At 39.0% G+C, this 27,331-nt stretch overlaps 1 protein-coding gene across 1 annotated transcript in view; it reads left to right on the top strand.

Moving 5' to 3' along the window:
* Positions 1-27,331, top strand: part of TET1 (tet methylcytosine dioxygenase 1) — a 136,070-nt gene that overhangs the window by 95,806 nt on the left and 12,933 nt on the right. Inside the window, exons 4-9 of the mRNA XM_027772044.1 lie at positions 1,780-1,870; positions 2,424-2,517; positions 9,457-9,668; positions 13,828-13,978; positions 14,284-14,370; positions 20,981-21,070. Coding sequence (XP_027627845.1) covers positions 1,780-1,870; positions 2,424-2,517; positions 9,457-9,668; positions 13,828-13,978; positions 14,284-14,370; positions 20,981-21,070 — 725 coding nt within the window. The remainder of the gene's footprint in view (positions 1-1,779; positions 1,871-2,423; positions 2,518-9,456; positions 9,669-13,827; positions 13,979-14,283; positions 14,371-20,980; positions 21,071-27,331) is intronic.

Here is a 27,331-nt window from a genome sequence, read left to right as displayed (position 1 = left end):
TATTGATTTTTTTATTTTCTGAGAGCACATGCACTTACCATAGAGAGACGCAGAGAGAGAGAAAGTGAGAAAATGAGCTACTAGGTCCAGGAATCAAACCACTGTCAGCCATGTGGGAGTCCAGCACCTTAACCACCACAACACCGATGAGTACTCCTCTACATTGTCTTTGATGCCCTATGAAAGTGATTAAATCATGATTTTTGTCTGTAGTTATGGTACGGGTATAAAAGCAGATATTCTCCATTGATTATAATTAGACAAAATATTAAAAGACCTACTTAAAAATATGTTTTAAAAGAACTACATAGGGAACAGTAGTTAGCATCATGGCTATGTCGCTGGACTCCCACGTAGTCAACTGCGGTTTGCGTCCAGGACCCGATGGCTTAAAACTCACACCGGGTATGTGTGCTTGCGTGCTCAAGATCCCGAGAGGAGAATGGAGGAGAAGGGATTGGGGCATGGCCATCCCTCCTAGGGTGTGATTTCTTGCTTTCTACCTGTCTGTCTTTGTCTGTCTCGCGATTGCACACGCCCTATAGCAAAAACCTCTCCAAAAAAAAAAAAAGAACGACATAATTCCTGCCCACAAAAATTCACAAGTGTACAGACATAGGAACATCTTCTCAGTCTTAATATCTGAAGATAAAACCCTGATATGGTTTGTATATGAATTAATATGTAATTATTTTTATATTATTACCATTTTTACAAAATGTAGGTTTTTTTAAAACATAGTAATTTTGTTGGAGCAGTAGATGGCGTAATGATTACATGACTGGCTTCCCACGTAGTTGACCACAGTTCAAGTCCCAGACTTGGAGACTTGAAACTCACCCTTGGTGCCTTTGTATGCATGCCCAAAATCCCGAGAAGGGAATGGAAGAGAAGGGATTGTGCTGTGGCCATCCCCTCTGGGGGGGAGAAGGGGGCTGTGTGTGATTTCTCACTTTCTGTCTCTCTGTCTGTGTGGCTAACGCACAGGCCCTATAGCAAAAATCTCTCTAAAAAATCAGCAGGTGGCATGGTAGTTAAGGCATTGTACTTTCACATGGCCAACCTTGGTTAGTGTCTCAGGCCTGGTGACTCTCACTTTTGCTCTCTCAGGTCACATTAAAGAGTAACAATGAAAATACAGTAATTTTGCCTTTTTGTTTAACTTCACATAGTTTTAGATTTGTTGTCAGCATCATTTTTTTTTATGGGATGCTATCTGCTGGTCCCCTCAGCATCATTGTTTAATATCTTTATTCTGCTATATAAACATCCTGTAATTTATTTTCACTTATCACTTACTAAAATACGTTAAGATAATTTATCTTTTTGATTCTAAGTACAGAGTTACTGTACCAGTGTATATTGTACATTGGCTGTGAGTTGGACATTTATGAATAAATTGTGAATTTCTGGGCTCAATTTTAACAGGATTCTGAGCCCTAGCTTTTAAGACATTGCTCTCAGGTAACATTTAATTTCACACCCCAATAATTATGCAGTTATTTCCTAAAGCAGTGAGAGACTCCATATGACCCACATCGTCAAGTTTTTTTCTCCTCTGACACTTAGAGGAAGAAAGAGTTAGGAATGTTACAAAATGAACTTACAATTCCAAGGCCTATTGTCTTTGACTTTGGTTATCATCGTTTATTAAAACCTTGCCAAGATCCATGGTTCTGAATAGAAGAAAGGAAAAATAAAAAAAGTAGTAAAAATGTCTCCTTGCCCCTATGAAATTCTGTAAAACTTCTGGGTTTAATAATCTTATTCCTTCCACAGATCGAGCTATACAAAAAGACAAAGGCCCATATTATACACACCTTGGGGCAGGACCAACTGTTGCTGCTGTCAGGGAAATCATGGAGAATAGGTGAGGAAATGTGCTTCCCTGTTAAGACCCTTCCTTCCTGTGGACCTGACTCAGTGGAAATACGTTATCTCTGAGCACAAAGACGTGAATGAAAAATTCTCAGAGCATGAGTTGGATGTTTCATAGGGCACAGAGAAAGAGGTATCTGGCATCCCTTCTGATCTTGCGAGCTCTTGGGCATTCAACCCTCCACTTATAAAACAAGGCTAATTATTATTGTTCAAGTTCAGAAACATTTGCTTTTATGTTACTATGCCATGGTCAGCATAGTTCAGACTATTATAGCCTACACTACATAGCTCTGCTCTCCCTTTGATTTTCTTCAAGCCAGGCCATTTCCAAAGTGGTATTTTTCAGTCTAGGTAAATAGAGCTACATTAAAAACAAAAATACCTGCCACAAACTGTTTTTAACAAAAGTAAATTCTGAGGCATGTTTGGTTTTTAAACTCTATGTATCTGCAGCTTTTATACTTTATTGTGTTAACAGATGAACTTTTCAAGTATAACTTGCAGTTAATTAAAAAATTTTCCCCATTGTGTTTTATACCCAGGTATGGTCAAAAAGGAAAGGCAATTAGAATTGAAACAGTAGTATACACAGGAAAAGAAGGAAAAAGCTCTCATGGGTGTCCAGTTGCTAAGTGGGTAAGTATTTCTATTTATACATTTTGAAAGTAGATTTATTCCATACGTAAAATAACATAATTTTTATTCCTTGAAGATGTGGGGTAAAAAAAATAGGCACTCCACAGGGAGATAACAAGGAAATTGTCTATACTCACTTAGATTTTAGATTTGGGTGGTAGGGATAAACCTGCAGAATGTTTTAATGTGGATGTTGTTATGTCATAAGCTTTCCTATTAAATGATAACAGGGTATGGTGATCATGCTGGCAAAAGAAATGTTATACACTGTAAAGATAATATGTGATTAAATATGGTATAAAAATAAATTTAAAAATTTATATGAAAAAAATGATAGCAGGTGATATAAGCCTTTCTGGTGCTACCCATTGGTCTTCGTCCCTTCTCCCAAGATAAGTACATTACCACTTCCTTGTGTAGTTTTATACATTGTTTCCTGAATTTATAATTTACAGAAAGAAATAGTACCAAAATATATACACTGCATTATATTTTAATTTATAAGTTACTCTATCTTCACATTCTTTCCAATTTAGCATCTATAAGGCCACTTTTTTTTTTTTTTTGAGAGATTTTCACTATAGGGCGCGTGCGTTCCCCAGACAGACCGAGAGAGACAGAGATGGAAAGCGAGAAATCACTCCCCAGGGGGGATGGTCACGCCGCAATCCCTTCTCCATTCTCCTCTCGGGATCTTGGGCACGCACGCTCATGCGCCAGGCGTAAGTTTTAAGCCACCAGGTCCGGGACCCGAATCGCTGTCACCTACATGGGAGTCCAGCGACATAGCCATTATGCTAACTGCTGGTTCCCAAGCCACTTTGATACAATGATATGATACTGAGAACAAAATCAAATCTACAGCTTGCTCTCAAAGTTGTTTCTCATACTGCTTTGATTTTTCTAAAACGTCGATATTTGTAAGAACTAGACTAATTGTTTTAAGAAGTCCTCAACTGAAATCTAGATTTATTGCCAAATGTGTTTTTTAATGATATTAACCAATTTATTTAGAATTCTTGACAATAGAGGCTGGCAGGTCGCATGGTTGTTAAGGTGCTTCACTCCCATGTGACTGACTGCAATTCAAGTCCTGGACCTGGTGGCTTGCTTTCTCACTTTGTCTCTGTGTGTGTGTGTGTGTGTGTGTGTGTGTGTGTGTGTGTGTGTGTCTGGTCAATTAAAGAATGGTGATGATAGTAAAATAAGTAATTATTTTGATGAAAAAAATTCTTGACTATTTTAAGAGTCCAATCTAGGGACCAGCACGTGGCATGGTGGTTTAAGGTGCTGGACACTCCCACATGGCTGACCATGGTTCAAGTCTCAGACCTGGTGGCTTTGCTTTCTCATTTCCCTCTTTCTCTCTCTGTGTCTCTCTCATCAAACTAAAAATAAATAAATGAATTTATTAAAATAAATAATTTTTTTTAAAAAAAGAGTCCAATCTAAACTTGCTAATAATAATAATTACAGCAATATTCGTGACAGTAATAGCCATCTGAATTGTGTCAGTCATTGTGTTTACACTTGACATACACTGCCTCTTCGATCCTCAAAGTAGGATGCTATGATTAAGGAAAAATGTGACAGTGAGTTTTTGTTTGTTTTGTTTTGTTTTAATTTTTGCTTTATGGTGTGTGTACTTATCATAGAGAGACATAGAAGTAGGGAAGTGTGAAATCAACCCCTGGGGGAGAGGGCCATTTTGTAATCTCCTCTCCAGTCTCTTCTTAGGGTTTGGGGTGCACATACAAACGTGCTGCAAGATTTTCAAGTCACTGAAACTGGAACTCGTACTGTGATTGGCCATGTGGGAATCTAGCGCCTTAACCACCACACCACCTACTGCCCCAGTATGGACTCTTTCGTATCTGTTTCTTTTTAGATAACATTTTTTTAGAGGCTTTTGCTTTATGTTGTGTGTACTCACTAGAGAGAGAGAAGAAAAAGTGAGAGGTAAAGTCAAAAAACACCCCTGAGGGAGGATGGCCATGGCCCAAACCCCTCTCCTCCTTTCTCCCCCCAGGTCTTGGGCACACATGCACATATATCTGGCTTGAGTTTGAAGCTACTGGGTCTGGGTCAAGCACCACAGTTAGCCATGTGGGAGTTCAGAATTATAACTGCTATGCCAACTGCTGCCCCTTCCTCATTATTTATGGGGCATGGATTTAATGACCAACGTTCTAAACGCTTTCTAGTGTAACAAATTGATTTGACAGGACAGGCATTTATAGGATGCTAAGAAGAAATTTAGGAGCCTACATCCCTCTTGATACCAGTAGAGCTGTCATACCCAAGGCTTTCTTAAGTCTGGATTTCTTTTTCTCTCATTTTATGAGAGATAGTGTTTTTTTGTGTGTGTTTAAAACTTTTTGAACACTTATTTTGGAATTTTCTGTTCATGCAGTAGTATCAAGTCTCAGTTAAGGTATCTGCCTTCCTTTTGTTACAATCTGTAAATTTATTGGGAGTGACACTTTCCAAATAAGGTGAATTAGTGAAGGAACAGTACTTACTGAATACAAGGAATTCAAACATGAATTAGAACCTGGTCATTTCAGAAACTGGCCCAGAGTCCTACCAGCCACTGAACATACTTTTATTTTATTTTATTATTCTTTTTAAAGAGAGGTTTTTACTATAGGGCATTTGTGCTTGCTGGAGAGACTGAGAGACAGAAGGCGATAAATCATCCCTACCCCTACCCATACCACAATCACTTCTCTTTCATTCTCTTCTCCAGATTTTGGATACACGTGCACACACACCTCGTGTGAGTTTCAAGCATCTGGGTCTAGGACTCGAACTGCGGTTAGCCATGTGGCCGTCCAGCAATGTAACAACCATTAGGATATCTGCTGATCCCTGAACATAGATTTTGAAACACTGGTTTGAGATAATTGTTTTGTTCTTTAATAATATAATAACATACATTATCTTCGAAAATGGACATCTAAATGGATTAGCTATAGTAAACTTCACTCTCTCTTTATTTTTTAACAGAGATAGTTTGCTGTAGGGTGTGTATGCTTGTCAGAAAGACAGAGACAGAAAGAGATAAATCACTTCCAGGGGCGGGGTGGGGGGCGAATAGACATACCACAATCCCTTTTTCACTCTCCTCTTGGAATTTTGGGCACAAGTGCCTGGTGGAAGTTTCAAGCTGCCCAGTCTGGGACTCAAACCGCAGTTGGCTATCTGGGAGTCCAGAGCCTTAACCACTATATAATCTTACTTCAAACTTCCCACTTAAAAACTAAACAGAATGAAGGCTGGCAAATGGCACAGTGGTTGAGGTGCTGGCCTCCCATGTGGCCCACTGTGGTTCAAGTTCCATGCTTGGCAGCTTGCTTTCTTGCTTTCTGTTTCTTCTGTATGTCTCTGGTCAGATTTAAAAGCAAACAAAAAAGAATAATAATGAATAAAATAAAATAAATATTTCTTAATTAAAAAATATAACAAAACTGAATAGAAGACCTGGGTTGGCCTGATTGCCTATTGATTAAGGGAGCCAGATGCCATAAGGCTAAACTCTCATTCACATCCGTATTCCCACACCCCAGCAGTTCCAAAACACACCGGGCCTGTCTTTTTTTTTTTTTTTTTTCCTTTTTTTTTTTTTTTTTTTTTTTGAGAGGTTTTCGCTATAGGGCACGTGCACTCGCCAGACAGACAGAGAGAGACATAGAGACAGAAAGCGAGAAATCACCCCCCAGGGGGGATGGTCATGCCGCAATCCCTTCTCCTCCATTCTCCTCTCAGGATCTTGGGCACGCACGCCCACGCGCCCAGTGTGAGTTTTAAGCCACCAGGTCCGGGACGCGAACCGCGGTCAACTATGTGGGAGTCCAGCGACATAGCCATTACGCTAACTGCTGGTTCCCACTGGGCCTGTCTTTGTATGTCTAGGTAGACTTGATTTTCACTGTTAAAGTACCTATGAAGTGTTAGTTCTTTTCTCAATTCCACAACACACTGTTCATGCAGTTTACCTTTTTTTTATATGTAAGAGTCAGCCGTGTGATAGTCGAGCACCCTTAGCCACCATGCTAACTGCTGTTTCTGGACAGAACACTTTTATGGGTAGTCGAAGTATGATTTCTCCTGAATGCTTATCTTTTTCTCAACATTTTAAAATAAAAAATCATACTTTGAACTGTTGCTGATGCCAAGAGTCCTATCTTCCTTTCCTGTTTATTTTTGTTAAGTTTTGCTATATGGACATGTGTGATCCCCAGAGAGAGACCGAGACTAAGAGAGACAGAGGAAGTGAGAAATCATCCCCCAGGAGGGATGGCTGTGCCACAACCTGGCACAATCCCTTCTCCTCCTTTCACCTCTTGAAATTTTGAACATGCATGCATACGTGCCTGGCATGATTTTTTAAGCCACCCGGTTGGACTGAAATTGCGAAGTAAGCCTTGTCACCATGTATGATCTAGTACATTAACCTCCACACCTGCTGGCTCCTCCTTTCTAAATTTCACACTATATGCTTTTTTCCTGTCTATTACAATTAGTTCAATAAACTAATGCCAATTTTATATTGCATTAGTAACAGTGTTCTTTTCATGTTACTCTTTTGGTCAGATTTTTCTAATGTTTCCCCATTATGTATGAATTATCAGTTAGGCTTCTATGGGGAGAGTACATTTAAGCTGAGCCCTGAGTGTGAAAAAGAGGCAAGTGTGCAAAGACAGTACTCCAAAAATGTACAGAAGATAGTTCATCTAAGTAGAGAAAGAAATACCAATGTCTTGAGTCAAAAAGTAAGGTACCTTTTTAAAGATGTAATAAAATGTCTAGTGAAGTCGAAGAAATGGGAATGGCTATAGCTATACTTTGAACATGTTTGTTCTCTCTTTATGCCTCAATTTCTTTTCTTTCTTTTTTTTTTTTTTTAAGAATTATTTAGGGGCCAGCTGGTGGCTTGGTGGCTAAGGGCTCTGGACTCCCACATGGTCAACCACGGTTTGAGTCCCAGACCGGGGGCTTGCTTTCTCGCTTTCCCTCTCTCTCTCTCTCTCTCTCTCATTGGACCTCTTTTTTCAAATTTAAATAAATAAAGGGACCAGCAGTTAGTGAAAATGGCTATGTCGCTGGACTCCCACGTAGTCGACCGCGGTTCACGTTCTGGACTCGGAGACTTAAAACTCAAACTGGGCACGTGTGCGTGTGTGCCCAAGATCCTGAGAGGAGAATGGAGGAGAATGGATTGCGGAGTGGCCATCCCCCCTGGAAGATGATTTCTCGCTTTCTGTCTCTCTGTCTCTCTCTGTCTGGCGAACACACACGCGCCCTATAGCAAAAAAATCTCTGAAAAAGAAAAAAAACTTTTTTTAAATTAAATAAATAAATAAAGTTAAGTGAAATAATTATTTAGGGGGAAAAAAGGGTTGTTCACTGCCAGCAGGTGGCATGTTAATTAAGGGCACAGCACTCTTAAAAGCTTGATTGGGATTCTGTCTCTGACTTGGCAGCTTGCTTTCTCACTTTTCTTTTCTGTCTCTATGATCAAAATAAAAAATATTAATAATGGAATGAGCAGGTTAAAGCACTGGCATGGCTGACCATGGTTTGAGTCCCAGACCTAGTCGATTGAAATTCATGCTGGATGCATGTGTGCGTGTGCCTAAAATCCTGAGAACAATGGAGGGCAAGGGATTGTGGTATGGCCATCCTTCCTGCGGCATGATTTCTTGCTTTCTCTCTCAATCTCCCCACTCCACTCTCCCATCCCTTCCATCTAGTGCAAATTCCCTAAGGCTAAATAAATAAACATCCCCCCCCCAAAAAAAAAGAATTAAATAAATAAATAAATAAACTCTCTTCTACGAGCAGTGGCATGATGGTTAAATCACTGGACTTCCAAATGGTTGGCCGCAGTTCAAGTCCTGGACCTAGCTGCTTGAAAGTCAATCCAAAGGGGTATGCGTGTTCACCAGAATCCCAGAAGGTGAATGGAGAAGAAGGGATTGTAGTGTGGACATCCCCTGGGGTGGTGATTTCTCACTTTTCCTCTCACTGTTTTTATCCATCTCTCCGTAAGAGAACATGACCTATTGGGGGAGGGGGGCTCAGGAAAACTAGGGGCCAGCAAATGGCATGGTAGTTAGGGCATCAGACTCCCACATGTTGAACCATGGTTAGAATTCTGGACCTGGCAGTTCACTATCCTCCAGGCACATATGCATGCATACCCAATATCCTGACAGGAGAATGAGGGAGATATTGTGACATGGCCATCTCCCCTAGGGTGGTGATTTCTCACTTCTCCCCCCCTTACATCTTCTCCAATGAGCGTACGCACCCTATGGCAAAAACCTAGTAAACAAGTAAGTAAACTTTAGTACCACTAGCAATGGTTTCAATATGAGATGTTTTCCACAAGTTTATGGTAAATACTTACAATGGAAACCTACTCATGGGGTTTCAAAACATTTGGGACAGGAGCTGGTAGGTGGCATTGTGGTTAAGTGTGCTTGACTCCCATATGGCTGACTGAGGTTTGAGTCTTGGCCCCGACAGCTTGCTTTCTCACTTGCGCGTGCTCTCTCTCTCTCTCCATCTCTGGTCAAATTAAAATAATTAAATTAAATAATTCTTTTTAAAAATTTTGGGATGAGCATAGTACTTTAACCAGGTTTCCACAAAATTTTAAAAGTCTTCCCTTATCACTCAAGAGTTTTTGACATCTCTGGATCATGACTGGGCTAGCTGCATTGCCCAGTGGTTAAGGAAGCTGGATTGGGGCTGGCAGGTGAGTTTAACCTACCGGGTCCAGGAATCGAACTGTAGTCGACTACATGAGAGTCCAGCAACATAACCATTATGTCAACTGCTGGTCCCTCATATAGAGCTTTTAAGGAATATCCATTGTATTTCAATGTTGGATACTTGTTTTCCATGGATAAATGCATTCTGCTTTTGCAGGTTATAAGAAGAAGCAGCGAAGAAGAAAAGGTTCTATGCTTGGTCCGAAAGCGTGCAGGCCACCACTGTTCAACAGCTGTCATAGTGGTGCTCATCATGGTGTGGGAAGGCATTCCACTCCCAATGGCAGACCAGCTGTACAAGGAACTTACTGAGAATCTCAAGTCATACAATGGTCATCCCACTGACCGAAGATGCACCCTCAACGAAAAGTAATCCTACCAGTTTTGTACTGCTTTGTCATCCAGATCTCTGTTACATAATGTAATAGTAAATTGTTGAGAAATATCAAATATGCTGTATGGGAGAACAGGATTTTAGGTATTACATAACTATAAAGACTATCTCTCTCTCTTTAGTTTTGATATAGGGTGTGTGTGTGCTCACTAGAGAGAGGCAGACAGAGGGAAAGGGAGAAATCACCTCCCAGGGCCATGGCTACTCTGCAATCCCTTCTCTTCCATTCTTCTTTCAGGATTTTTGGGTGTGCACACTTATGTCCTTGCAGTGCTTCTCAAGCTCCTTGAGCTGAGACTCACATCATGCTATTGTCCATGTGGGATCCGACACCATAACTTCAATCCAATCTGCTGGTCCAAGAAGGGACATATCTTTAGAGACGGGTTTCATCATAGTTAAGACCATTTTAGCATTTCTCCTCAAGAATATTCTTTTATTGCTTCCTTCTTTGATACCTGACTCTACTTAATCCCAGAGTATAGACAAAAGAGATGTTTATATAAAGGTAACATCATCTCTAGGCATCTGTACCATATCTCTTTTCTGCTAGTCTTTCAAATGAATACTTGTCAAATTGAATGTTGCCCTTAACAGAGAAATGGTGTCAATGTTATCTTGACTCACATTTTTGTTACTGTGAATAGGATTATTTTTCCATCTAATTTAGACCCCCCGCCCCCCATGAAACAATTGTTAATTATTTCAACCTTTTTTTGTTTTGTTTTCAGCATTTTGTTTGGTTTTATTTTGCCATGGGGTATGTGCATCTGCTGAGGGGGGGTACAAATCACCCCTCCCCCGGGGCATATGACAAGACCAAATATCTTCTTCATTTTCCCTCAGGATTTTGAGCATACACACCTGGAATGTTTTTCAAGTCTCTGGGCCTGGACCTGACTGTGGTCAGCCATGTGGAAATCCATCACCTTAACCACCACACTCCCAGCTGGCCCCTAAATGTTATTCTAATTTACTTAATATAGATTTAACATTTCATTTTACTAGAACTTGATATCTACACTAAAAGTATAAGAATACTTAAATGAAGGAATGGCAGGTGGCATGGTGGTTAAGGGTAATGGACTTTCACATGTCCAATCAAGGTTCAAGTACCAGACCTGGCAGGTTGCTTTTCAACCCTCTCTCACTTTCACACACTCTGCCCCTCTCTGGACAAATAAAATAAAATATTAATAATAAAATAGATAAAGTTAAATAAAATAATTCTTAAAAAATTACTTTAATGAACTGTTATATTTAATTGCTTGGATCCCACAACTCCTAAGATTGTGTTTATATTTGCCTTAGTACAGATATGGAGATACATACAAGCACACATAAACTTTAAGTTCTTTTCTCTGATATAATACTTAAAAATGTATTTCGTCTAAAATTTTTAAAAATTTAAAAATCTAATTTATATATTCCCTATAAGATGATAGAAATCAGGACATTTTGTTTTCATAGATACTAGAATCTAATATTGTCTATTTAATAATAATATAGTTATAGTAATGTCCTCCCCTCCAGCATATAGTGGCTTTAGTTTTTGTTTATTTTACTTTTTAAAATTATTTATTTACGGGACTAGTAGTTAGCATAATGGCTATGTTACTGAACTCCTATGTAGTTGACCACCAAGTCCTAGATCCGGTGACTTAAACTCACGGGGCCCCTGTGTATGCCTACCTAAGATCCCAAGAAGAGAATGGAGGAGAAGGAATTGCAGTGTGAACATCCGCCCTGGGGGTGATTTCTTGCATTCTGTCTCTGTGTTTCTGGCTTGTGCACACGCCCTATAGCAAACCTTTTCCCCCACAAAAAAATTATTTATTTAATTTTATTTATAATTACTATTTTTAAAGATTTCCTACAAGTTACGGGTGTTCACCAGAGAGAGAGGAAGGGAGATAGAGGGAGTGAAAAAGCAAGCCACCAGGTCTGAGATTCCAACCATGGTCACCCATGTGGGATTCCAGCCCCTTAACCACCATGCCATCTGCTGGCCCAGTTTTTTATTTTGTCTTTTGCTCTTGTAATCCTTTTATCTTGATCTGTGTTTGTCTTTCATGGTTTTTTTTTTGGGGGGGGAGAGGTTTTTGCTATAGTGCACGTGCGTGCGCTCACGAGACAGACAGAGAGAGACATAGAGACAGAAAGCGAGAAATCCCCCCCCGCCGCAATCCCTTCTCCTCCATTCTCCTCTCGGGATCTTGGGCACGCACGCACACGCGCCCAGCGTGACATTTAAGCCCCCGGGTTGGGGACGCGAACCACCATCGACTATGTGGGAGTACAGCGACATAGCCTTTATGCTAACTGCTGGTTCCCCGTGTTTGTCTTTCATAACAGTGAGATTTTTGAAGGAAAAGAGCAACTTTTGTATACTGTTACTCAAGTTCAATTTCTGTGATTGAGCATTTAGCTTTACCTTGACTTTTTTGATCCTTATGTAAGCACTGTATACCTCCTATTATAGAATTTATTATTATTATTTTTCAAATTCCATTTATTAATTTAAATTTGGCCATAGAAGAACAAAGTGAGGGGCAGCGAGAGCTAAAAAGTGAGAAAGGAAGCCTCCCGGTTCAAAATTCAAACCGCTGTTGGCCACATAGGAGTCTAGTGCCCTTAACCACCATACTACCTGCCAGCCCTCCTTTTACAAATTTTAAGCATTGTGTAAATTTAGAACCACAAGAACAGCTTCTGCATTTCCTTGATTTCATATTGTTGTATGGATATTCTGCTCCCTGTTATAGTTACTAAAGTGTATAGTTTAGAAAGATCTCAAAGATGTAAAAGCAGATGGCGTAATAATTCTGTTGCTGGGCTCGTGTGTAGTCAATTACATTTAAAGTCTCAGATCCAGCTCCTTAAAACTCATGCTGTGGGCATATGCATGCATGCCTAAGGACCTGAAAGGAGAGTGGATTGCAGCCAATATCTCTGGGGGGTGTTTTCTAGCTTTCTGTCTATGTATGTATATATATATTTATTTATTTAAAATTATTTATTTAATTTTACTTATTCATTCATTTATTTTATTTTGGCCGGGGGCGGGGGATTAAGAAAACAAGCCACCAGGTTCAGGACTTGAACCGTGGTCAGCTATGTGGGAGTGTCCAGCGCCTTAACTACCCATGGTCTCAAAATTAGTAAATGAGGGAACCAGCAGTTAGCGTAATGGCTATGTCGCTGGACTCCCACGTAGTTGACCGCGGTTCGTGTCCCGGACCCGGTGGCTTAGAACTCACGCCGGGCGCGTGTGCGTGCGTGCCCAAGATCCCGAGAGGAGAATGGAGGAGAAGGGATTGCGGCGTGACCATCCCCCCTGGGGGGTGATTTCTCGCTTTCTGTCTCTATGTCTCTCTCTGTCTGTCTGGCGAGCACACGCGCCCTATAGCGAAAATCTCTCCAAAAAAAAAAATAATGGAGGCATTGACCTTGGAGCCACCAGTTTGCTTTAAAAAAAAAAAAAAAAATTAGTAAATGAAACACTTTCTGTTGTAGCACTTATGACAGTGGGATCCAGCAGGTAGTGTGCTGGTTAGGGTGTGGGATTCTCACATGGCTGCCTTCTGTTTGAATCCTGGACCTAGTGGCATAAAAATCATTCCAGGCACCCTGACTTGACTCTGTCTGGTGACCATACATGCTCTGTGCCAAAAACCTAAAAAACAGACAAAAAAGAGAGTGATTTTTTTTTTTTTTAAGCCTCAGAAAATTATACCGGCTTCATTAGACATAAAGGAGCTAAATTTCCAAGTGTTACAACATGCTCTGTAGGGAACTAACTCAGAATGTAAAATCCAAGCCCTTTATTTCCCCAGTTCAGACACCTTCAGATCAAACAAGGGTGTAGGTATTTTCGATCTCTATTATTTATCGCCACTTAATTGAACTGATAATCTTATCCACATATATTTTTAATTAATAATTGAGTATAGGTAGCCTTTTATGGTTAGTATAAAATTACATCAGATTCAGTAACTAATAGAATTGATAAATGTTAAAACCGGTTCATTAGGCCCTATATGATATGTCTAAAGTCATATCAACATGAAATTTTCCGTCCGAGGTATTGTACTGCATTACCAATTTACTTCCTTTGCAATTACCATCTTACAGTCGTACCTGTACATGTCAAGGCATTGATCCAGAGACTTGTGGAGCTTCATTCTCTTTTGGCTGTTCATGGAGTATGTATTTCAATGGCTGCAAATTTGGTAGAAGCCCAAGCCCCAGAAGGTTTAGAATTGATCCAAGCTCTCCCTTACATGTAAGTGTCCTTTTAATTTCTGAATTAAGAAATGAATATATAAGTACATTCCTTTAACATTTTAAACACTAAAAATTAAATATTAAAAATAGTTATAAAGCATAAAGATGTAAATAATTTTAAATTCTACATAAATTAGGTAGTTTTCAACTATAAATCCAAATTCAAATAGTCTCTGGCTCTAACCTGTTCCCCCCAATCCCAGAAAGAATCATTGTTAGAAAATTTAGAATTATATACCCAGACAAAATTGCAAAAATCCATTTGACAACATTTCAAAGACTCAGAAAGTTTACTACCCACAGACCTACTATGAAAGAATTACTAAAGGACGTAATCCAGAAAGAAGATATATGAAACCGGAACGAGTCTGTCCGGGACACAAGGCCATGGTGAGCAAAGAAATTAGTCAAATTTACTGTTAAATTTAAATAAGTTGAGTACTACATTTTTCTTTTTAATTAAAATAAGAACCTATAATTCCATACTCTTAACAACTTTGGGGGTGGGTAGATAATGGGAGGAGGTGGGGCACCAATAGGAATTAAATTCTGAAATGAAATGCTTCATCATTTGTTTGGGAGGAGAGGGCTTACATCTTAACTAATTCTAAGATTGTTCTTTTTCAATCTCTGATCAATGAAATAAGAGTAAAGCATTTTATATTATAGACTGCTATACATATATGTATATAAGTAAATAATTTAAACAAAACTATACAAACTAATACTTAGCCTGATTACATGTAACAAAGCTAACATTATAATATGAACAATGTTCATATCAATATAGTTTTCCTGAAGGATCTTTATGATGCATTAATGCATTTTATAAAGCTATTTTATTTTTATAAATATAATTTTATACTGGTTTTAACCTACCAAATTGGTTTTATGACACACTGTATCATGAAAAATAGCTCGAAACATTGTTCTAGTTGTCAGGAAAACATATATTTGAGAAAGTGTGTATTAACCTTTATATAATTACTAGAAATAGGATTTCTATCTTTTGAACTAGTTGTGAACATTTTTTAAAGGTAAAACTTTCCATAAGTTACAAAGGGAGTTAAATATGACTGATAATCAAGTTGGACAAGATGGCTATATATAAGGCTATCTTGGTTAAAATCAATAACTTTCATATCTACCAATAATAACCATTAAAAGATATAACATTTTTCACTAACATTAGCAATAAAATATCTAAAGTATCTCAGAAGTCATCTAACAAGAAGTATATTAGCTTTTTTAGGACAAATTATACTACTTTAAAAGAATATTCAAAATACAGGGTAATGGAAACGTACCATGTTCAAAGAGCAAGCACGCAATAATGTGATTGATATTAGTTGTCCCTTAAAATTAACCAATTAAGTTTTCTTTCCTTAAGTGATTGAAGTGTCTGTTAGTATACTAATATCTGAGTAATATTGATAGAACTATTACGTTTTTATACCATAACAATAATATTATTGTGTTGTTAAGAATTTCTAGATTAGTTTTTGCTTGTGGTTGCTATTAATAATGAGTAACATTTGTATAGTGCTTATAATACAGGAAGAAGCATGGCTCATTCCAGGAACTGTCAGGAGGCCAGTGTGACTGAAGCTCAGCAGGCAAGGGAGAGTGAGGTGCATGCAGCAGCCTTGTAAGCTACGTCAAGAATTTTGGGAGATCATTGAAGGGTTTCAAGGAAGAAAGTGACATAATTACACTTTCCTTTTATGAAAATCCTCTAGATGTCTTTTGATTATTAATTGGAGTGGACCAAGAGTGACTTTAGCAAGAAGAGCTAGCTATGTATGAGATGAATCCACGGAAGGGATAATAGTGACTTGGAATATGGTTGTGACAGAGTGAGCGGTGCTTGGTGTAATCTTTAAAATGACATGGTCGTGCTGTTTTTTGACATAGGGCACACTACAATGGGACCATGTTTGTAGAGGGCAGATTGTGAATTCAGTGTGGATGTGCGGGTGCCAGCCTATCATGATATGAATCTGAAGCTGCAGGTGTGGTCTATGTCGTAATTACAGCCATAGAGATGGATGCAATGGTCTTAGAAATTGAGTGCAAAGTGTCTAGAGCAAAAGGATGTAGTCCTGAACACTAATTGATAAAGATCTGATAATAAGTTGGCATGGCATTTGTGGCACTGGATTCCCACGTGGCTGACTATGGTTTGAATCCCGGACCTGGTGGCTTGCTTTATTACTTTCCCTCTCTCTCTCTGTTTCTCTCTGATTCTCTACAACAAAGTTAAAATAATAATAATAAATTAAGTAAATACTTATTTTAAGGAACCAGCAATTAGTGTAATGGCTACGGGGCTGGACTACCACATAGTTGACCTCGGTTTGGGTCCCCGACCCAGGGCCTTAAACTCATGCCGGGCACGTGTGCGTGCATGCCCAAGATCCCAAGAGAGGAGAATAGAGGAGAAGGTATTACAGCGTGGCCATCCCCCCCGGGGGGGTGATTTCTCTCTGTCTCTCTGTTTGGCTAGCGCACGTGCCCTATAGCAAAAACATCTAAAAAAATACTTATTTTAAAAACTAATAAATCATTAAGATATACAGAAATTTCATGTTACTTTTACAATATTTAGGTAACAGTACACAACTGTTAATTATTTCCAACTGTTATTATGTATTTATTCTATGAGGGAGTGAAAGAAAGAGACAAAGCCTCCCTCCCTAACAGCATCTCCTCTTCCCAGCTGGTTGTTCTTCAGCCCCAGATTATGAATAAGCGTGTACCTGGCATACCCTGGGAGGTCTCCAGACCTGAACTAGACTCCTTTTTATTTCATTTATCTGCATTTTTTTAATAATGTATTTCAGGTCACAGAGAAAGCAATCCAAACTCTCTTAAGATAGTTCCACATCATAAATATATGAAGATACTGATTAATTTAATTTGCGTTATATCGATTCTTGTCCTTTTTTTGTTCTTTCTGTATTTTTTATATTTCTCAGAGTTAATAATGGGAGTGAAATGGGAATGCTGTATGCTATAACTGAAGAAGTCATGTTATAATGGATTCATTCCCAGTCAAATACTAAACTTTTTATAGAAAATATTTCTAAAGTTTTATCAACAATGAGTGCATGACTTGCTCTCTGTGTAATATGTAATGAACTATTTTATTAAAATTAACAGCATAGTGCCCAGGCGGTGGCATGTTGGTTAAGGTCACTGACCGTGGTTCAAGTCCCGGACGAATCTTTTAAAAATAAAATAAAATAAAAAGATATCTTCAAGTCATCATTCTAAAATTTCCCCAAAATAAATGCAATAATTTCAAGTAAAGTTAGAAAGTGTTTTTCAACTAGTGTCCTGACTTTCCTAACTATATATATATATTTTTTTTTTTTTAATTATTTTAACTTTATTTTTACTTGACCAGAGATGGACAGAGTAAGAAAGAGAAAGAGAAAGTGAGAAAGGAAGCTGCTAGCTCTGGGACACGAATTGCAGTTGACCATGTGGGACTCCAATGCCCTTAACTACTGGGCTATCTGCCAGCTCCCCTAACTATATTTTTTAAGCTGTATAATATAGGTAAGGGGTAGACAGATGTGGGACCAGCAGATGGTGTAGTGGTTACGTTCCTTGACTCCCGCGTGGTCGACCATGTTTCAAGTCCCGGTCCCACTGGCTTCAAAAAATCAGGCCAGATTCATATCCTTGTGTGCCCAAGATCCCAGAAGGAGAATAGAGGAGAAGGAATTGAGATGTGGCCATCCCCCAATCCGCAAGGAGTAATTTCTCACTTTCCTCCTGTCTCTGTCTCTCTTTCCCCAGCAAGTATACATACCCTAAGGCCAAAAACTCAAAAAAAAAAAAAAAAAGAAAAAGAAAAAGAAAGAAAAAAAAAATACACAATGGAACAAACTAATTTAGAAATGGATACTATCTGTTGTACCTTTTTTTTTTTTTAAACTCTCCACAGTATGTATGTATCAAGAGAAACTATTTTGGGCTGGACTCCCACATGGCTGACTGCGGTTCAAGTCCCAGACTTGGTGGCTTGTTTTCTCGCTTTCTTTGTCTCTCTCTCTCTCTCTCTCTCTCTCTCTCTCTCTCTCACACACACACACACACACACACTCACAGTAATAACAAATAATATTAAATTAATATTTTTAAAAAAGAAACTATTCTTTATTTCTGAATTATTTATTGAGTTTTATTTATTCATTTACTTTAACTTGACCAGACAGAGACATGGGGGGGTGGTAAGAAAACAAGCCACTAGTCCAGGACTCAATGTGGGAATGTCCAATGCCTTAACCTCCATGCCACTCCCTGGCTTCACAAGAAACTATTCTTTCTTTATATATAATTTTTTAAAAGATTTATTTCTATTTGTTATTATTTTTAAATATTTGACCAGAGACAGAGAGAAAGAAAAAGCGAGAAAGCAAGCCACCAGGTCTAAGCCTCGAATTGCAGTTGTCTATGTGGGAATCTAGTACCCTCGACCACCACACCACTTGCTTGCCCCACGTATTCATTTTTCATAGTTTCGGAACATGACTCAAATCCAATAACATTCCCTTTTTTTTTTTCTTTGTAATTGAACTTTATTTATTTATTTAAATTTGATCATAGAGGCACATAGTGAAAAAGAGAGAGAGGGACAGAAAGTGAGAAAGCAAGCCACCAGGTCCTGACTAAACTGGTTGGCCAGGGGGAGTCCAGTGCCCTTAACCACCATACCTACCACCTTCCGGTTCTTCAAATGATATTCTTTACATTCCAAAATCTCTTTGTACTCTTAAGAGATATCGGCCTGCCTCATCTCTTCAAAATCTTTCATGAAATCATAATTTCTGTAGAAATCTGCATATGCCTTCTTTCTTTGTTCAACCACAACAAACTTACAGAAAGCCGCAACACTCAGGGGTACAATGAATGCTCTAACAATATGAAATTGCAAACATATTGCCAGAAGTCCACACATCTGAGGTTTCGCCAAAGACCGAAAGCCATGGCAGTTACTGTGCCTCAACACAATGTCCTTATAGGCTGAAGAAGGATGTACATGAATTTCTTATATAATTAAAGGTAACATAAGTTAATAGGATACCAAAAGGATTTTCACTGATACTTTATAGTTACCAAGACTTGTCAAAAGATGCTACAGAAGTGACCAACTATGTCCATGTTGTTGTGTTGCTTGATATTTACAATAATTTGATGTGGAGGTCAGCAGTTGGCATGGTGGTTAAAGGCGCTGGACTCTCACAGGGAAGACTATGGTTTGATTTTCGGACCTGGTGGTTTGCTTTCTCACTTTCCTTCTCTTTCTCTGTCTCCCTCTCTGTCTCTGTCTCTCTCTTTCAATGTGTCCCTCTCTGGTCAAATTTAAATAAATACATAAATAAAGCTAAGTAATTTAAGAATAATAATAATAACTTGATGTGTAACAAAGGTAAACTGATCCATATGAAGGTTTTCTGTCTGTGTTTAAGACATTTCTATACACCAAATCTTACATGGGGTAAAAATCTCAACCTTCCTTTGCCCCTCCCTCATCTCACCTCTAAATTCTCTTTCAGGTCACTTCTTTAGATGTAACTATTCATTTATCAAGTCTCTACTTTGACATAAAATATATAGTCATTTCAGAAAACTTACCCTCTTCTGGTTTCCAAATTCTCCCTTCTCTGGTTCACTGACATTTTAATAGACCTATTCTAATAGTTTTGCTTTGAATGGATCTCTTTTGTCTCTATCACTAGAAACCCGGATTTGTCATATGGTGGTAATTCTCCACAAAATCTTCCTCAGTTTGAAGCCCCTTGTGATGTAGAATAGACAACTTTGGTTTGACACTGCTATTTATCTCACTTACTGCCATTGATCTTGAGACATTTAATAAATATCTCAGTCATCCTTCCTTTGGTCTTTTATAAAAGATAAATCATTGGGCCAGCTAATGGCCTGGTAGTTAGGGTGTCTGGATCCCAGGGGATGACCAGAAGGTTTGAGTCCCAAAGCCAAAGGCTTGAAAAGCATGCCTGGCACATGTGCATGTGTTCCCAAAAAGAGGAAGAAATGAAGGCACTGAAGTGTGACCATGACCCTGAGGGATGCTTTCTGTCTTTATCCTTCCTTCTGTGTCTCTGACAAGCTTTTATGTACCCTCTGGGAAAAAATTAATTTAAAAAAAATAATAATCTGGTAGTATTTTTTAAATAATTTTTAAAAATTTAGCTTTATTTATTTATTTTATTTTGACTCTAGAGGCATAGAGTGAGAGGGAAAGAGACTGAGAGAGAGGGAAAGTGAGAAAGAAAGCCGCCCAGCTCGGGACGGAACCACGGTTGGCCATGTGGGAGTCCAGCACCCTTGACTGCCATACTTCCTGCCAATCTCGTAGTATTCATATATGCATTATAGTTGAATCGCAGCACAGGATCCGATACATGGTATGTGTCTTATGTCTGTTGCTGTCCCATCTCATAAAAACTTGTCCTAGTGGGTCCCTGCTTTTTTTGGACATTACCCCTTTCCAATAAGGATAACATAATTTTTGTTTTCCTTTCTTCCTTCCTTTGCCAGAGGGTGCATGCGCTTCATGGAGAGACAGGGAGAAAAAGCACCCCCTGAGGCGTGGTGGGGTCCTGCCTTAGTCCTATTTCTCTATCGTGTTAGGATTTTATTCTTTTCAAGTTCTGTTGGGCTGAGAGTGGAATTACATTCAACTGTGGGATCCCATTTCCGAAGGACAGCATGTAACCACTGTGCTGCGTGGTCAGACCAGGATAACAATATTTTCGTTTCAAATGGCTTAATAAAACATAGTGATTTCTAATAATTTAGATGAGGAAAACAAAAGCATTATTTCTCTATGGTAGCAGTTTTATCAGGGTAAGTATGAGTTATGAATCAGCTATCCATCCACAATGATCTATGACTCAGTTTCATACCTTAATCTCTCATTATATGTCATTATTAAATAACTAATATGGACTAACTTTTCCTATAGGAAAAAAACCTTGAAGATAATTTACAGAATTTGGCTACACAATTAGCTCCAATATATAAGCAGTTTGCTCCAGATGCTTACAAAAATCAGGTATGTTTTAGAATTTTATTAAAGTGCTGTGACTGTGATTTAACTGTCTACATTAATGTCATAAATAGAAAGCTCAAATGTAAACATTTCGTGTGTGTGTTAATTAATGTTTATGTAATTAGCAGGTTCCATTGCCTAGTGCTTATGGGACCTGGATTCTCCCATGACTGACTTTGTGGTTCAAATTTCTGTCCCTAGGGCCTTAAAAAATACTCTAGGGGGTCCGCGAGGTGGCATTGGTACTTGAGGCTCTGGATTCGTACTTGGCCAGCCATTGTTCAAGTTCTAACCTTGGCGGCTTGCTTTCTCTCTCTCTCTCTCTTTCTCTCTGTCTGTCTCTTTCTCTCTGTCTATGCTCAAAACTGAAGAAAAATGATAATACTAAACATTAAAAATAAATAAATCTCTTTAAAAAAACATTTCTGGTATAGGACCAGCAGATGGCATAAAGGTTATATTGCTGGACTCCCATATAGTTGACCACAATTCAAATACTTGACCTGTCAGTTTAAAACTCACCCTGGGCAATTGCACGTGCATGCCCAAAATCCTCAGGACAGAATGGAGGATAAGGGATTCTGATGTGGCCATCCCCCTGGGTGGTGATTTCTCTCTTTTTCTCTGTCTCTCTCCCCAGCAAGCGCACACGTCATATGCTGTAAATCTCTGTCTTTTTTTTTTTTTTTTAAGAATTATTTTATTGGGACCAGCAGTTAGTGTAATGGCTATGTCACTGGACTCCCATGTAGTCGACCACAGTTCATGTGCCGGACCTGGTGGCTTAAAACTCACACTGGGTGCGTGATCTTGCTTGCCCAAGATCCCGAGAGGAGAATGGAGGAGAAGGGATTGTGGTGTGCTATCCCCCCTGGGAGGTGATTTCTCGCTTTCTGTCTCTCTTTCTCTCTCTGTCTTTCTGTCTGGCGAACGCACACACTCTATAGCAAAAACCTCTCCCCCCCAAAAAAAGAATTATTTTATTTACCTTTATGTATTTATTTTAATTTGACCAGAGAGGGACAGGATGAGGGACAGGATGAGAGACAAAGAGAGAGAGGGACAATGAGAAAGCAAGCCACCTGGTCTGGGATTCTAATCTCAGACTGCCATATGGGAGTTCAGTACCCTTAACTACAATACCACCTGCTGGCCCAGTAAAAATCTTTCTTTAAAAAAACAAAACAAACAAACAAAAAAACTCTACACTTGTGTGCATGGGTGTGTACATGCTCCAAATCCTTACAGGATGAAAAAAATGTAGATTGGATAGCAGTGTGATCACGCCTCTTTGTAGGTGCTTTCTGCATCTAACTCACTCTGTTACCTATCTTTCTAACTAGCACCCATGTCATTTAGCAAATTAAAAATAAATATTCTGGGAATAAGCAGATGGTGTAATGGTATGTCACTGCACTACCACACAGTCAATCGTAGTTTGAGTCCGGGACTGTGCAGTTTGAAGCTCACACTGGACAATTGTGCATGCATGCCCCAAATTCTGAGATAAGAATGAAGGAGAAGGGAATTGCAGTGTGGCCACCCCCCAGGTGTGATTTCTTGTGTTCTCTCTGCCTAGTGAGCGCATGTGCCCTACAGCAAAAATCGCCCTCTTTAAAAAAATAAACAAACAGTACACCATACAGGGGGTTAGCAGATGGTGTGGTAGTTGAGGAGCTGGACTCCCATGTGTGTGACCGAGATTCAAGTCCTGGACCTCTTCCTTGCTTTCTCACTTTCCCTTTCTCTCTTTCTCTGGTCAAATTAATAGATGATAATAATAAATAAAATTAAATAAATAATTTTAAAAAGAAGTTCATTTTGGAAAAAAAACAATCATCGAATAGTTGTTTAAAAATAATTCTATTGGGTTCAGTAGATGGTATAATGGTTTTCTGTCCCTTGGACTTCCACATAGTTGACTAAGATTCTAGTCTCAGTCCTGGCAGTTTGAAATTCAGGCCAGGCATGTATGCATGCTTGCCCAAAATCCTGAGAAGAGAATAGAAGAGATTGTGACTGTCTGTCTCTCTTTCCTTTTCTTTCTCTCCTGTGAGCACACCTGCTCTATAGCAAAAATCTCTCTTTAAAAAAAAATCATTTTAGGGAACCAGCAGTTAGTGTAATGGCTATGTCGCTGGACTCCCACGTAGTCGACCGCGGTTCACGTCCTGGACCCGGTGGCTTAAAACTCACGCCGGGCGCGTGTGCGTGCGTGCCCAGGATCCCGAGAGGAGAATGGAGGAAAAGGGATTGCGGCGTGACCATCCCCCCTGGGGGGTGATTTCTCGCTTTCTGTCTCTAATGTCTCTCTCTGTCTGGCGAGCGCACGCGCCCTATAGTGAAAATCTCTCAAAAAAAAAAATCATTTTATTATGGCAGTTGAATTAAAACTCTAGGGTTTTAGTGTTTTGATTATTTCTGTTAATAAAATTATAAGAAGATGGGAGTCAGCGTGTGACATGGTAAGGTGGCTAGATCTCATGTGCTTGACATTGCAACTTGAGTCCCAGACATAGCAGTTGGAAAACACACCAGCCATATATTCACAAAATCCTGAGAAAAGAGATGGAAGAGCCGGGATTACAACATGACTATCCATCCTAGGGGCTGATATCTCACTTTCCCTTTCTTATCTGTCTCAGGTGAGGGCATAGACTCTATAGCAGAAACTTAAAGCAGAAAATTTAAAAGCAGGAGTGCACAATTCAACATATTCAATCATTCAGTGTAATATATTTTATTAATAGGACAAAGGACAAAAACCACACGATCATGTTTAAAGGTGCAGAATAGGCATTTGACAAAATGTAGCTCTTTCACAATGACAATCAGTTTCCTAGTAAGAGAAGGGAATTACCCTGAAAAAGGGCACTTTCAAAAAACACACAACTGGGAACCAGCAGGTGGCATGGTGGTTAAGGCGCTGTACATGGCCAACCACGGTTTGAGTCCCGGACCTGGTGGCTTGCATTCTCACTTTCCCTTTCTCTCTCTGTGTGTCTCTCTCTGGTCAAATTAAAATAAAATGAATGAATGAATAAAATAAAATAAAACAAAATAAAATCAATAATTCTTTAAACAAACATACACACGCACACACAACTAACATACCTGATGGGAAAATTCAAAAGTGTTTTGCTTAAAATCTCAAATGAGACAAAGATGTCTACTCAAACCAGTTCTTCTTCTTTTTTTTTATTAATTATTTTATTTTATTTTGTTATTGTTTCATTTGACCAGAGAGAGAGAAAAATAGAGAGCAAAGTCGAAAATCAAGCCACCTGGTCCAGGATTCAAAGCATTGTCAGCCATGTAGGAGTCTTAACACCTTAACCAACATGCCACCGGCTGACCCACTCTTCCTAATTCTTTTTCTTTTCATGGGGGGGTGGGTGATTTTTGCTATAGGGCACATGTGCTTGCCAGAAAGACAGAGAGACCAAAAGCGAGAAATCACACCCCTTCTTCTCCATTCTCCTTTCAGGATCTTGGGCACACACCTACCCGCACCCAGTGTGAGTTTAAGCCACCAGGTCCAGGACTCGAACTGTGGTCAGCTACTCGGGAGTCCAGTGACACAGCCAAGCTCCTGGGGAGGCCAGTGACACAGCCATTATGCCAACTGCTGATCCTGTTTCTAGTTCATTTAAATATTTTACTGAATGTCCTAGCCCGGGCCAACAGGCAAATTAATAGAAAAAAATCCATGGGATTAGCAGATAGCATAATGGTTATCGCTGGACTCCCATGTATTTGAATGCAGTTCAAGTCCCAGACCCGGTGACTTAAAAAGCTCACACCAAGGGTACCAGCAGGTGGCATGGTGGTTTATGACTGACCACGGTTTTTTGTTTTGTTTTGAGAGGTTTTGTTTTGTTTTAAGAGGTTTTTGCTATAGGGCTTGTGCGCTCGCCAGACAGAGACATAGAACCAGAAAGCAAAAAATCACCCCCCATGGGGGATGGTCATTCCGCAATCCCTTCTCCATTCTCCTCTCAGGATCTTGGGCACACATGCACACGCGCATGTTGTAAGCCACCGGTTCTGGGACGTGAACTGCGGTCGTCTATGTGGGAGTCCAGCAACATAGTCATTATGCTAACTGCTGGTTCCCTTTCTGACCACGGTTTTGATTCCTGGAATTGGTGGCTTGCTTTTTTACTTTCCCTCTCTGTGTTTCTCTCTGGCCAAATTTAAATAATAGATAGATAGATAGATAGATTGGAATTGGTGGCTTGCTTTTTTACTTTCCCTCTCTGTGTTTCTCTCTGGCCAAATTTAAATAATAGATAGATAGATAGATAGATAGATAGATAGATAGATAGATAGATAGATAGATAGATAAAATCCATTGCTTTTAAAAAAAAATAAATGCCAAGTGCGTGTGCATGCATGCAAAAGATCTTGAAGAGGAGAATGGAGGAGAAGGGATTGAGGTGTGGCAATCCCCCGAGGTGGGGGTTGATTTCTCTTTTGCTGTTTCTCCGTCTCTATCTTTCCAAACAGTGCATACACCCTGTAGCTAACAAACAAAAAAAAGATTCCAGACTGAAAAATAAGAGGCCAAACTGGCAGATGGTATGATCCTATATGTAGAAAATTCCAAGGATTCCACAAAAAATGAACTGGTAAAACTATTAAGAAAGTTTATATCAGTACACAAAAAATCAATATGTAAAAATTACTACATTTATAGACACTAGGAATGAATAATCCAAAAATGAAATTAAAGGATAGATAAATAAGACTTCATGAGTATTCAAATTTGTGTCCTTCACAAGAAAACACAAAAGTGAAAACTTGGAAAATGTCTTTCAACTTATATATCTAAGTAGAAAATAAATTTAAATTTTTATAATTTTAAACATGATCAGAGGACCACATTTTTTTTTAAATCTTTAGTTTTTTTATAGTTTTTTTTATTATTTTTCAAATAATATCTTTTGCTAAATTTCAATTATTCTCAAAAGTGTTTGAAATTTTCTTTCTATAATGTTATGGAAAGTGTTTGTGTTATATTTGTTCCTACTTTTAATTTTTCCCATTTTATTTTAGTATAAAAAATTTTTTTCTATAGAGTGTGTATACTAGACAGCGAGACAGGAAACATGAAAAATTACCCCCCAGGAGGGTTGGCTATGCTGCGAACCCTTCTCCGTTCTCCTGTGAGGATTTTGGGCATTTTCGCACATGGACCTGGTATGTTTTTCAATTTGCCAGGGTCCACTGCTCAACTCCATTGTTGACCACGCTCACCACTAATTAGCCCTTTTGTTTGTTTGTTTATTGTCACATGGCGTGTATACTCACCAGAGAGTGACACTGGAAGAAGGAAAAAGCACCCCTTTCTAATGGAATAATTTAGAGTACTTTACTAGATTATGTACCATCTGTGGGAATGTTCTCACTCTCACATGTTAATGTTCTCACTCTCTGACGCAAAGTCATCAAAATCTTCTTTATATTACATTGGATTACATATAACTTTACATTGACTTCCATTGCTTTTTCAAAAGGGAATGCCATGCATGTCAGTCAATACAGAGACATCAATCTCCCCGCTTTATCATTCAATGTCTTTTCCATGCATTTCCCAATAATTATTATTATAATTTTTTAAAACAGTCGATCACTATTTCTCATTTTGCTTGTTAAAAGACTTCACCTCATGAAATACTTCCCAGACCAGTCCAGTTGAGAATACTATACACGTCATCATCAACGGATAATAAACCATATCTGTTTCTCACTAACATCCTCTCTATTGTTCACTTGCTATCTTTCTCTATCCTCTTCTCTCTTTTTTTTTATAGTTTATTTTTTATTATAATTTTTTTTTCCCATCACAACACACAAATGAATTTTCCATCCAAAATACACTGTGCATTGGCTCAATCAAGCACGTCAACATATATGTTCTCAGCAAATAATTTCCCAATTCTTGTGTCCTGCATACCTTGCCTTTTGTTTTACCATCCTAGATTCCCCATCCCCCTCCCTCTGTTATGACCCATCCTCCTCCCACATTGTCCCTGGCATCCACGATTGCCCTCCGTGCCTCACCCCTCCCCAAATGATCTGTCAGTGATCTTAATTAGTCTAAGTCTCTCCAATAGTTATCACAGCTGACACATGCCTCTACATGAACTCAAGTCTGACTTTAGGCCTAAACCCCATTGGGTAAAAAGAGCATACTATAAAGTAGAACCCAACTGGGCCCATACCGCTCACTGCAGCCATCAAATATCCATTTTTTTTAAA

This window comes from Tupaia chinensis, unplaced genomic scaffold (genome assembly GCF_000334495.1).
Source record: "Tupaia chinensis unplaced genomic scaffold, TupChi_1.0 Scaffold000250_1, whole genome shotgun sequence".
In the NCBI taxonomy this organism is placed as follows: Eukaryota; Metazoa; Chordata; class Mammalia; order Scandentia; family Tupaiidae; genus Tupaia; species Tupaia belangeri.
This window is presented reverse-complemented; position numbering and strand designations above follow the sequence as displayed.